The sequence below is a fragment of the Amaranthus tricolor genome, chromosome 1, assembly GCF_026212465.1.
Source record: "Amaranthus tricolor cultivar Red isolate AtriRed21 chromosome 1, ASM2621246v1, whole genome shotgun sequence".
Classification (NCBI taxonomy): Eukaryota; Viridiplantae; Streptophyta; class Magnoliopsida; order Caryophyllales; family Amaranthaceae; genus Amaranthus; species Amaranthus tricolor.
This window is the reverse complement of record NC_080047.1, coordinates 2,254,859-2,267,392: the sequence shown is the minus strand read 5'-3', so window position 1 is coordinate 2,267,392 and position 12,534 is coordinate 2,254,859. Positions and strand designations below refer to the sequence as shown.

At 33.0% G+C, this 12,534-nt stretch overlaps 1 protein-coding gene across 2 annotated transcripts; it reads right to left on the bottom strand.

The window, feature by feature from the left end:
* Positions 1 to 3,372: 3,372 nt before the first annotated feature.
* Positions 3,373 to 11,174, bottom strand: LOC130798567 (translation initiation factor IF3-1, mitochondrial). 2 transcript variants are annotated; one of them, XM_057661610.1, is made up of 8 exons: positions 10,808 to 11,174; positions 10,612 to 10,705; positions 9,143 to 9,210; positions 8,068 to 8,166; positions 7,797 to 7,853; positions 6,735 to 6,803; positions 4,891 to 4,953; positions 3,373 to 4,794 (listed from the first exon to the last, which is right to left on the bottom strand). In XM_057661610.1, the coding sequence occupies exons 1-8, from the start codon at positions 11,030 to 11,032 to the stop codon at positions 3,658 to 3,660; spliced, it is 1,812 nt and encodes a 603-aa protein (XP_057517593.1). In that variant the 5' UTR covers positions 11,033 to 11,174; the 3' UTR covers positions 3,373 to 3,657. The 2 variants fall into 2 exon arrangements, with proteins under 2 accessions (XP_057517593.1, XP_057517602.1); XM_057661619.1 differs by having other exon boundaries at positions 10,783 to 10,950.
* Positions 11,175 to 12,534: the final 1,360 nt, after the last annotated feature.

Below are 12,534 nucleotides of genomic sequence, written 5' to 3'. Positions count from 1 at the left end.
AAGTTTTATTTTATTAAAAAAGATAAATTATAATAAAATGTCGAAAAAAATTATTAAAAAATAAAAAATTTATGATTTTTTTATTATTTAGAATTTTATGTAAATTTTTTAAAATTTTTCTCTAATTTTAAATTTACTTTTTTGATGAATTACCTACTATAGCAGGTTATCGGGTTACCCAAATTTACTCTAGACAAATGCCCCTAAAGTTGGGATTATTCATGGTTAATCAATAGGTGGGATTATTGTAGGATAATCATGAAAAAATTGGATTATTCTAAGTAATTTTTGTTTTTTTATGATATTAATCAATTATAAATTGTACACACAAATTTATTTAATTTTTGTAGTTGGTACATACAAAATTTTATATTTACAAATTATAGCTACAATAAATTAAGAAGTGTCATATAAAAAAATGACATTTGACTTTCTAAAATTATCTTTGATCCATAAAAATGACTTTTAACTTTAATGTATTTTTTCTCGTCACTTTCTCACTTCTATTTTCACAATCCTTAAACTTCGTCACTCTTTTCATTTTGTCGCCACCCCCTTGAAATTACGAATTTGTTCGTTGACTTTAAAAAATTACGAATTTGACCCTAGACTATAATAATAATAATAATAATAATAATAATAATAATAAAAAATTTAATATTTAAAAAAATTTTAAAAAATAAAATTTAAAGGGGTGAGTCGCGGGTTTTGTGCGACTGAGCCTCGGTCGAGCCGCATAAAACCCACGACTCACCCCTTAAAATTTTTTTTTTAAATTGTTTTTAAAATATTATTATTATTATTTTAAAATATTATTATTATTATTATTATTATTATTATCATTTTAAGTCCAGGGGCAAATTTATAATTTCATGGGGGTAGCCATATATAACAATGTCCTCTATTCTTTCTCCAACCTTCAATTTTTAACAATAGCAAATCAAGATTCGCTTAGTCATCTCTATTCTCTAACTCATCTTCTTCTCATCATTTTACATCACCTTCTCATATCTATTTTCTCTTCAACCAAACATTTACGGTCCGTTTGGTGTGCGGTAATAAACGATGATAATGGGAATAAAAAATAGTATAATTTTGGTTGAAAAATCTCTTGGCTACCTTTATGGCCATGCTTGTCCAACTTCAATCATCTCATTTTCTTGATAAAATTTATTCCTATGTATTACCATTGAGAGAGTTAGTTTTAGGTAGTAAAGAAAATTTGTAAATTTGATCAAAGTTTGATTACCATGTAAATGATATGGAACTTTTGATGAAATTTTACACTATAAATCATTCTCATTACCACCATTTAGTACCACTAACCAAACGGGTCGTTAAGGTAATTTGGAAAGTTAAATGTCATTTAACTTTAAGAGATCGTGTTTATCGGAATCCAGAAATATGTTATAATGTTTATACTTTTTGATTTATAGAAGATATAACTTGTTGTTTATTGAGAGAGGTCAAACTTATGGTGTAAGATGCAGGCTTGTGATTTGGTGCAGGAAAAACTTTTTCAAAGTACCTATTATGAGCCGAGGGACTCTCTGACCGCTTCCTCCTATATGAGTATTGGTTGTCATCTTCTTTCCCTCCCTAGATTCTGCTCATATCCTTATGAGCGGAATACACTAGGTGATGATGATGATGATGGATGTAAAGAGGGTAAAAGGGGAAAAAATTGATGGTATATTTCTTTCGTCCCACAAAATTTGTTTCAAACTCATTTGGTGAGCAAATTGATATAAGTGAGAAAAAAAAGTTTAAAAAGATTTACTGCTTCATCTCTTTGAATTAGCATCACATAGAAAAAGAAGTACTTATAAGGAAAATGTAAATTGTTGATAATAAATAAAAAAAAGATCGAATTATAAAGATAAAAAAGAATTAAAATGAATAGAATAGATTGAAAGAAAGTGGTGGGTCCACTTACAATTTGTAAAACACAAATTCTTGTATGAGAAGGTCTAACCGTGTGATATGTATCATATTTAGGTTAAATAGCCCAATAATAGAACTTTTAGTTTATGGGCTTCTTGTTTTGAGGTCGTTTCACCGTGAGAAGGTCACATACAAGACACGCTGTTATTTTGTAAAATGATGCAAAATGGATGACAGACAAAAACAAAAATGTGGAAAATTGAGGGGACAAAGTGAGTATTTTATAGAAAAATGAAAAAAAAACATGTGAAAAAAAGAAAAATATAAGTTAAATATACATTAGATATTAGGGAAAGAGTGTGGATTATGGCTAAAAATAAATCTAAAGCAAGTCTTGTGTGGTGGGTTAAAATGATTGATGAAGTAAATTGGTAGTACGGATAAAGTATTATTTATTTATTTATTTATTTATTTTGTTTTTTAAGAGAATTAAATAATATTTTTAATATATAAGAATTTGAACACTAGTACTCCAATGTGATAAAGGAGTAATGAAAGATATGAATGGAAATTGATGAGAAGTGTGTGATAACTTCAGAGATTGTTTATGATAGTGAGGCCTAAGTAATTCATCTAGTCTTGCAAGAGTTAATATTGATATTCAATGTAAGGATGATTAAACATAATAAGTATAGTTGGTTCTCAGTAAATACAACTTAGAGAAATTCTCAATTCAATAGTTAAATTAGTCGGAATTTTAAATTTTCAAAATATTAATATCTCATCATTTGACATGACTTCAAAAGGACTATTACCATACAAGAGAATGTCTGATTTGTCCTTGTAAATTTGTCTTTAACATATCGAGGTGGGTTTCCTTGTAGAGCTATACACCTCTTATGTGGCCATTCCTCATTTGCGGTGCAAAGTGCAATAAATACAAATAATAACTTTTCTCATTTTAGAGGTGACTTTTGTGTTTTCGCAGCAAAAAAAAAAGTATTTCATAGTCCAAGAATTAAAGTAGATGACGTATTATTGCTTTTGTCCCTTGGAAGATTTTATAAAGATCTCTTTAGTCTATGAGTGAAAGATTTGAGCCCTATTTTAGGAATTTAGATCCAGACATGTACAATTAAAATAAATTAATTTTTATTGTTGAAAAATATTCTCGGGATTAAATAATACAATTAATTATTTAACAATTTTTTTGTTTTCCACATTGAAAACGTCTGGAAAAATTTCACCTCATTTTGAACTTCTGATGCTAATTTGTGTTGCCTCAATAAAACATTGTAAACTATGGAGAAGATAATAATTATTAATTACCTCATTACAAATCTTGTCAAGAAAACTCAATAGGATAAAAAAAAAACATGGGCGAGAATAATTTTTTTAAATTGAATAATTATTTATCAGCAGAAATTATTACGATTACATTTTCAATAGAATTTTGAATTGTTATTGGCTAAACCAACACAAATTAGATAATCTCCAGAGCAAAAAATGGATTTCAGAGAAACCAATTTATCCAAAAGTCAGCACAAACAGAAAATGCTGCATCTGTGTTTGAATAATACTAATACAAGTACTAGTAGTACAAGTATGTAACTCTCCTACTGATCTCAACAACAAATTTTGTTATTCCACAAGAAAATGAGTAGAAAATAATTAATCATACTCTCAGTGTATGAAACCACTCATAATAACAGAGAATCGATCGCGTAATCTTTTGTTCACCTTGTGTATTCTTCTACAACTCCATTTTGAGCTCTATCTACTGAATATTCCAAATTTCTTCTGGGATGATTCTGTTTCCTGACGACCATCAGATTTTGATGTAGGCGGGTTTAAGTTATCAGGAGCCACAACAGGACCGGAAATTCTTGTAGCATCGGAAGAACGGGCACTATTTGGATTGATATTTTCAGCCTTCTTATTACTAAAAATACCGAAGACTGTCGAGTGTGATGCAAGACCATCAGCATTACCAGGTGGCTGACGGTGTCCTGTGGAGCCTGACATGTTACTATTGGCCTGAGTTGATTGAGTTGGAGTCTCACCCCTAGGTTGACGAATATCATATGGAGGAAAAGGAAGATTTCTTGGTGGGGATCCTTGACGTACACCTTGTTGATGACTGTTCGGTGGAGGAACACTAGGGTGATTTTGTTGGGGGAAGTTACATGGAGGGACCCAATTGTAGGGGTGAGCGAAAGGTTGACCTGAGATCTGGGGTGCATTGTCGAGAGTTCTCACCGGATTCCTCACAGCTGAAGCATTATTAGGCGCACTTCTAGCATATCTATTTTCAGTGCCTTGTGAGGTTGCGCTTGCAGTTGGACTAGCAATGAAGTTAGCTCCCTTCATATCGCTATTGAAGCTCTGGCTTGGGTCAGAAATTGCAGCGACTGATCGTGTGGGTGCTTCCACTTCACCATTACGTGGAGGAACACTATGGTGGGGTTGGGGGATAGCGTAAGGTTGACCTAAGATCTGGGTTGCACTGTCAAGAGTTCTCGTCGGATTCCTCACAGCTGAAGCATTCTTTGGCGCATTTCTAGCATATTTATTTTCAGTTTCTTGTAAGATTGTGCTTGCAGTTGGTTTAGCAACAAAGCTATTCCCCTTCATATCACTATAAAAGTTATCTTCACTAGAAACTGCAGTGACCGACTGTGAGGGTGCTTCCACTTCATCATCATCGTCAGAGCCAGACTCTTGATCGTGCTGTTCTTCGCCATGACTGTCAACATGAGCACTATCCGCATTTTCAATATTAGGGCTAGCAACAGTTTTGTCCTTTTTTCCACCTTTCTTCCCCGTGCCAAATTTGATATGTCGGACAATTAAATGTGCTTGCTTAGATTGAAACTTTGGTCCAAACTCCACAAGGGCAACATCTTCTATCTGCATCATTTCAGCAGACATAGGAATAAGAAAATAAACAAAACCGAAAACCAGAACACCAAAAGTGATTAATTCTAGAACGTAGAAGTGCTATACCAATTCACAAAGCTGTGACATCAATCCACTGAAATCTTGGGCTTCACGACCAGTTAATGTACACTGAATAAGGGTTAAGAACAGCAAAGCTGTTAGTAATTCAGAGAAAAAAACACAAAGATGTGTGAATAACAACATGCAGATGCAGGAAAACAACTTCCCTACAAGCACTTCACTTCGGTGCAAGTAAGATTCAGACTTCAGAGCCCCCAAGCTGTCAGCCCCGTGAGTAATTTGATATTTAACGACAATCTTCATAACTTCATTACAAAGTAATGATTTAATACTCAATGATTTGTCTTTAGAGTTCATTCTTGGTCAAAAAATTAAGGTACTTTGGTTTTAGATTATAAGGAACTATAATAAATCATAAATGAATCGTTAAAATCATGTCACTTCTTATTGAGAGGTTGCAGAAGAATTTTTCCATCAAGAGTTAATCCAAAACAACCACTGAATGGCGCTTGGGGGTGATGAAATGCTGTCGAGAACAAAGCTTAGCAACGGTCTCCAGCCCTCCCCACTAGCAATATCTCTCCCTTCACGAATAAAACCAAGAGGCATAGGGTCCCTTTGGAGAAGTAGATGTGAGAGTAGCAGTGAATCACAAGTTCATAGTTCGCTCTAAAAATTGTTACTTAAAGTATAGTGTTCAGAGAAACTAATTTTTATTAAAATACTAAGGTATTTTTTAAAAGGTAACTGTAGTTGCTTCACAAAACACTACTTGAATGGCTAGTTTTATTAGCTTTTACAAACACCACCTAAAACGTACAAAACTCTACTCATTGAATACTACTATATAGAATTAGTTCTTAGTGTTGCTTTGACTCAAATCTAAACACTAACTAAAAAGCTAAGACAAACATTTCTCTAGTATCCAACTCATTCAACTGAGTTTTAGCTTTCAAGGCATCACATCCAAATTTGTAGAGCCAGTATAACAATCACAGCTTCCTATTTGAGTTAATAACTTTAAGGTTCAGTTCTGTCTCTCTCTGATTTCTTGATTTTAATTATTTGTTATGTATCTTGTTCTACATTAACTCAATAATGTATTTCGTATCAAAATATATAGCATAGTACCTATAACCAGCTTAAAAATGTTGCTCATTACAGATCTATGAATGTCTACCAAATTAGTCAACATGTCAACTTTATTGCTAAACGAACACAAAAAAGTTTCAATTTATAATTCCCCATTATTTTGCTTACATTTTCTTCTACGTAACTTCTTTTTTCTTTCCTTTGTTCTGCTCATTTTACTTGCATACACTAGTAAAAGCTAGAAGTTCAATATTGCTAATGCTAACCCGATATAGTTGGGATCAAAGTTTTGACATTGTTGTTCTTTTACTGCTAGAAATTCTCAACATGTTTATTAGATGTTACAAAGTCTGCAATAAAATATTGAGATTTATAAAAAAAAGGCCACAACAAACAATTGACTTAATTTAGTATGATTCTTTTCATTCATCAATACCTTTATCACTCTCCATCACCCCAATGCCATCCGCCGATACCTTCATAATGACATTACTTAATAATTCTAAACATGAAGTTCAAAGTTCATCAAACATTAGTAGTTAAAGTCTTCAAGAAAGGGCAATCTCAACAAGGACTGACAAATATATATGTAAAAGTTGTGTTTCATAAGTTGATCAAAAGTTTCGCAATTTTAGCGAGTAAAAAATGGTTATGCATTTTGTCTTGAACCATAGAATTGAGCAGGTATCTAATAGGAGTATCTTCTAAGTAGAAAGCCAAGTGTAGAGAGCAGCAGCACATATAAGAACCACTAACTTAACCACCAGATTGCATAAATTTGGTAAGAAGTGAACTACCTTTACTCGGTAACCCCGTTCCATCAATCTTTTTATTGCGTCTACCTTAATTTTGAGATCCTTCAATTCCTAGAGAAAGAAAAACAAGAAGCTCATGAGTAAGAAATAAGAAATCTAATCAGAATTTAGGGGGATGTTTGGTACAAAGGTTACAAGATAAGGAAAGCTTATTAAAACGAAAAACACCAACATTAAATAACATCACAGATGTCATCCCATCACTGACCACAACCATAAACACCGTGTCACCGTCTAACCTAAACCTTAACCACTAACAACTACATATTTGACGCCACAATCACGAAGCTAAACAACAACCACTCCTGAGTTTCAGTCACCAAAGAGGTAAGGATGCCAATAATCATAACCAAATTCCCCCCAGCATCCCTCAAAAGTCCAACAGGAAAACCCCCGCCACAACTATAACATCTGACTAATCAAAAAAAACTGCCAAACATAAAAAAAAAATGCACCAAACACCATGAAATAACCCCACATATCAATAATTACAGCCTAGTCCAGCCCACCACTGGTCCACAAAAGAACGACAACAAGAACGCCAAAACTTAAATCCCAACAGTATTGGATGTCTTTGACAGTTGATGTCAAACAAAAAGTGTACTTGAAATGAAGGTGAAGTAATTTTTGTTTAAAGGGAGAAGTAGAGATATAATGTGATAGTGGGGCCTCGAGACTGACTGTAGCTGAGGCTGCATGGATGTTGTTACTGGTGGCTTAAGTTTGATTGAGAATGAAGATTTGCATAAACTGCTAAGCAGACATAAAGAAAGGTAAACATTACTCATAGCTAACCAAAAAAAATGGTAATTTGAGGGATTTACTTCTCTTTCCTTTCCTTTCTCTCTTGTATCCTTCCATTTTCCAACCCACTAACCAAAAGGCCCCTTAAAGTATAAGAGCCAATATTGGACATCTGTCAAAAGACTCAAATTATATTAGAACCTTTAAATCCTATGCAGCAATTAACAACATAAGTAACCAAATTAAGAGCTTTTATACTACTTGCTTTAGTAAGTAGCACTTTTCTAGATGACAACTAACCGTCTTTGCCGATATACGGACTTCTTTAGTGGCTGCTTTCTTAAGACTCCCAGCTGCCTACAAAATAAGAAGCGCATACAAATATTACAAAACTGATCAACAAATATTTTTGAGATAAAGTCGGAGTGACAAAAAAAATTGTAATCGAGAGTCATCATACAATAAAAATGAAAATATCTAAGAGTTTACTTAACCTACTTAAGCAAAAGCAGTACTAATACACGCAAGGACGAATAGAAGGGAGATGTCATCACAAATAAGAATCCCCCACCTTTTGTTTAGCTCGCTCTTTTTCCTGAACTTGTTTCCTGTACTTTTCGCGGCTATAGTTCATGAGTTTGCAAACAGGAGGTTTTGCATCGCGATTGACCTGTGAACTCACACATAATAAATCTTTTTTAACAACAATATCTAAAATTCAAATTGAACTTTGTCAATTAATCCGACCAAAAAAAATAAAGGCATTCGAAACAAAATTAAAACTTTCAACACTCCGCTTTATAAGTTTTACCATTTTCTTGAGCAATGTTTAGTAAGGTGCAATAAGGTAATAGACGTCCTCGAGCCTAGGCATGAGACAATCACCTCATCAAAGTAAGGCACTATAACTTAAAATTGGGGATTTTGGGGTAAAGCAACCCACATATGTAAGCAGCAACTATATGGTTATTGATTGTCTGTCTTCCCATAAAATTTGATACACCCACAAGTCAAAACAAGAGAACAGAAGCTAGTTGTGAGAATTATAAATATACATGTGACTTGTGTCAACAAGCAAAAAACATGTGGTTGAATGGTCATAACAAATTTAGCTTTGTTTCTTATTAAAATACTGTCAGAAACTAGAGATACAATCAAAATACCCGTCAAAAGAAAGGTTTACACCAAAAAATTTCCCCATCAAACATGATGCACATTACATTAAACATTTTATTGTTTTTCCCAATATTACACGAAATTCAATTTGAAAAGAGAAACAAAACAAGAAATGAGAAATCTTAATCTAATGTTTCGAAACTTAGGAAACCAAATATCATCCAATAAAAGCTAAGATAGGGCCATGGTGCTGTCCAAATGCATTGATTATAAGTAGGATTTATAAACATTACACCAATCATTTCTCAAAGTCTTGTATCACAAAATTACAAGATAATATTGGAAAGAAAAAAAAAAGACGAGTCTCACCATCTTAATGCAAACGAGAAACGGGAAAAGTAAATTTAGTGTTTCGAATAGAGTTTCATTATTGTTTCAGTATAAATGGTTTGAAACACGTTACGGGATCTTCAATGGTTTTTCCCTCATAGTTTAAACAAAAAGTAAAACGATACTAATAAGAACATTACCTCAACTAAGTCGAGTTCGAGTTTCATTGCACGTTCCAAAGCTTCTTTTCTTGAAACAACAGAATGTCCTGCAAGCAAGTTCATCAAATAAAACTCAACCATCACGAAAAGTTGAAAACTAATAAGCCTTTCATTTTTAACTCTATTGAACATCTAAAGACAACATTTCCTCCCAAGTCCCACCCATACTCAAAAACTCTTTGGGTTATTTTATTCTTCCAATCCCTTAATTCTTAGTGCTTTTGCCTGAAAACGAATAATTAAATAATAACGTTTGGTTCAATAATTTATAATATTCAAAGATCCCCCGAAACCTGCACTTGTCACGGACATAGCAATGCGAACACAATAGCAAAATTGGAGAACAAGGATAACATTGAAAAGTTCACAATAAAGGATTGCGGGGGTTAGGGAAGTAAGATTTTAGGCTTGACTGTTTGAATCATGTGCTTGAGAGTGAGATCTGGACTTGTAAGCATTTCAAACCAAGAAGGATCGAGTAAGCAATCCATAATGGATTATCCATTACCCTCTCTTCTTCAAACCCCAACTCCTTTCCAATTATTTTCCTCCTTTCCATAGTCCAGGTCACAAAAATCCCCCCTAGCCTATATTTGGCAACCATTTTTGAAGTGTTCAAATCAGATTCAACTTACTATTTTTCGTGAGAGTGGAATAAGTGTCTACGTTTGGTGAGGATCACTAAAACCCCACTTTTAAATTGAATTAACAGTTCTCTTTCCACTCCTTTAAACTCACCAATTGTCTTTTCTTTATCCTCTTATTATTCATTTAATCTCTCTCCTTTTCATACTAGTACCAAACAAGTGATAACCATAAAATTAATAATAACTCCTTCCCGTCCTTGATGGTTTTATTCACCTTCGTTCCCACTAAATATTACAACCCTGTAATAGGTATCTCAATTCTAGGCAAGGCCTAAAGATATACCCTTTGGGGGGGGGGGAAATAACGGGATTGTCGAATACTATATATAATATTACAAGGTGCCCGACAGAGGTCGAAAAATAATAATAGATTAAATTTGCTTAGGTTTAATTACTTGTTTTTAGCCCAAAATTTTGAGAAGTACAAAATAAATGGCGTTTAACAAATTATTGTGTAATTTTGCTTTAATCCGAAAGAAACCCAAACATTTTTCTCTATAGTCCAGAATACAAATGTTTGAATATCAACATAAATACATAGAAACGACATCAACTCAATACATTGACGACGTTAGCCCAATCTAGAATGAGAAAGGTATGACGGTTAGATCATGTAGGCAACTTTACTTGCTGCAACAAAGATATTGTTTTCAATCGAGAATACACAACAATCATCAAAATGTGAGACTCAAACGCACAACATCATCAGAACTTAAGGAAAAACACATTCCTAACACCAAAATCAGCAAATTAGATTAAAACCCAACAAGACAATCAAAACCATACAAATCAAGTTCATACCTTCATCAGTAACAAGCCGTAAAAATTGAGCTTGGATTTCATCATTAAGCCTTGGTCTACTAGGATTAACCACATCCTCTTTCTTCTGCTGAAACTGAGAAAACCCGAAATTCAAAACAATCAATTAAAACCCAATTATCCCAATTAATTAAAAATACGTAAATATCTTACGGGAAACTAATCGCACGGGAAGAACCTGAACAGGAGCAGCAAAGAACCGAACCCTAACAAATGACAAATTTTCCTGACTTTGAATAAGACCTCGAATTTTGGGAGTAGTTGAGAGGAAATGATGATATTGTAATGGTCGTGATGTTGTTTGGTTGATTAATGTAGAAGGGGGAACGTGAAAGTAATTTCTTTTGAAATGGTGGATGAATTTAATGGGTTTCAATTCTTTGATTCGATGAATGAAAGCCATTGTTGGCAAGTTAGCAACAATGGCTTGTTAAAATCAGGAAAGACTTTCTGGGTTGAAGACTTGAAGAAAACTAGGAAAATGACTCGATGCTTAACATGATAGGGTTTGGAAATACTCCCGACTGTTTTCAAGCTCCAACCGAACGTAATAGTCGTCCGTACTAATAAATTTGGCTTATTTTCTAATTTTTTAGCGTGTCTAATAAATTTATTTTTATACTTTAGTGTGTCCAATTAACATGATATTATTCCAAGTGCATTATGGCTTATTTATAGATTTGGCTTATATTTTACTGTGATGTATCCAATTGAATTGTGTATTTAATAACGACCTACTTTGGCTTTTAAGTCAAAGAGTATGTAAAATAAAGTACCCAGTAAACTTAATCTTAGTGCATTGTGGCCTTATCTTAAGAGAAACTAAGTTAGGTTTCTTTGTAGCGTGAGATTTTACATGATGTTATTTACCACGTGAGTAAATGCTAAGATAGTGAATGCTTGACGTCAGATTACCGAGAGCAATAAGTGAGTTGAGGTTAATTTCAAATACCTTGACAATGGTGGGTATAATAGTATTTATATCTCATGATTGACATAGGGCGGTGGAAATCCAAAATCAGTAAAGATTGTCCTTTTTGACCTTCATGTGTATGGTTGGTTTGTCGTATGTGGTCCCGTACACTTTTTTTTTATTTATGAGTATAGTCAATCGATTTCGGACGTGATAACTTCTCATTAGATGTGTAATAGGGCATTTAATATAATCTTAACTCTTTGCCCATTTTGTGGAAGTTTTCATACTTTGGGTTCGCTTGGATTAGATATAAATATTTAAGGGGGTAAAAAGTTAAATTAATGGAATAAAGATAAGTAATGGTGCAAATGAAGTAATTGTAAAAGAGATGTGATGAGAGTAAACTAAAAAAAATAATGATTTCCCTAATTTGGGATAAAATAGTTCCTCCCCTCCCCTATGGTAAATTTATACCCCAATATAAGATAACTAATTGCTTTTTTATCAATTTTTCATTACTTTCTATTTTATACTCAATCCAAGCTAGCTCTTTGTTAGCTAAAATATGTCTTTATTCTTTCACGCAAGCTATATTCCTACTGTAGATACGCAGTTTCAACACATTCATGCATTTAATACTATATCTTTGCGAAATTTTGAGATGATCTCCTAGCTAAGTATCCCATGCGGGGCCCAAATCTGTAAAATCCAAGTTCAAATACATATGGATTTGAATCTAGATGCAAACACAAGTCTCATCGTTCACGCGTTTAAAAACTTGTATTTAAAGGTGAAGTTAACAATAATTTTTTTAACATTTCTACATCTTTCAATACATTTTATGTCAAATATGTTTTGAAAATAGATTAAAGTACCTATTAATGTTAAAATTTTTGGAAAGAGTACTTTATGTTAGTTAATGTTTTAAAAGGATAAAATCTTGTTAAATGACAATTTGTGAAATGATATAACTTCAAATGAATTAAACT

Coding starts and splice junctions, on each gene's coding strand:
- LOC130798567 (XM_057661610.1), bottom strand. CDS start 11,032: ATGGCTTTCATTCATCGAATCAAAGAATTGAAACCCATTAAATTCATC. Junction 9,211..10,611: donor ACGGCTTGTTACTGATGAAG/GTATGAACTTGA, acceptor ACTTGCTTGCAG/GACATTCTGTTGTTTCAAGA. Junction 4,954..6,734: donor AACGGGGTTACCGAGTAAAG/GTAGTTCACTTC, acceptor ACCCTTATTCAG/TGTACATTAACTGGTCGTGA.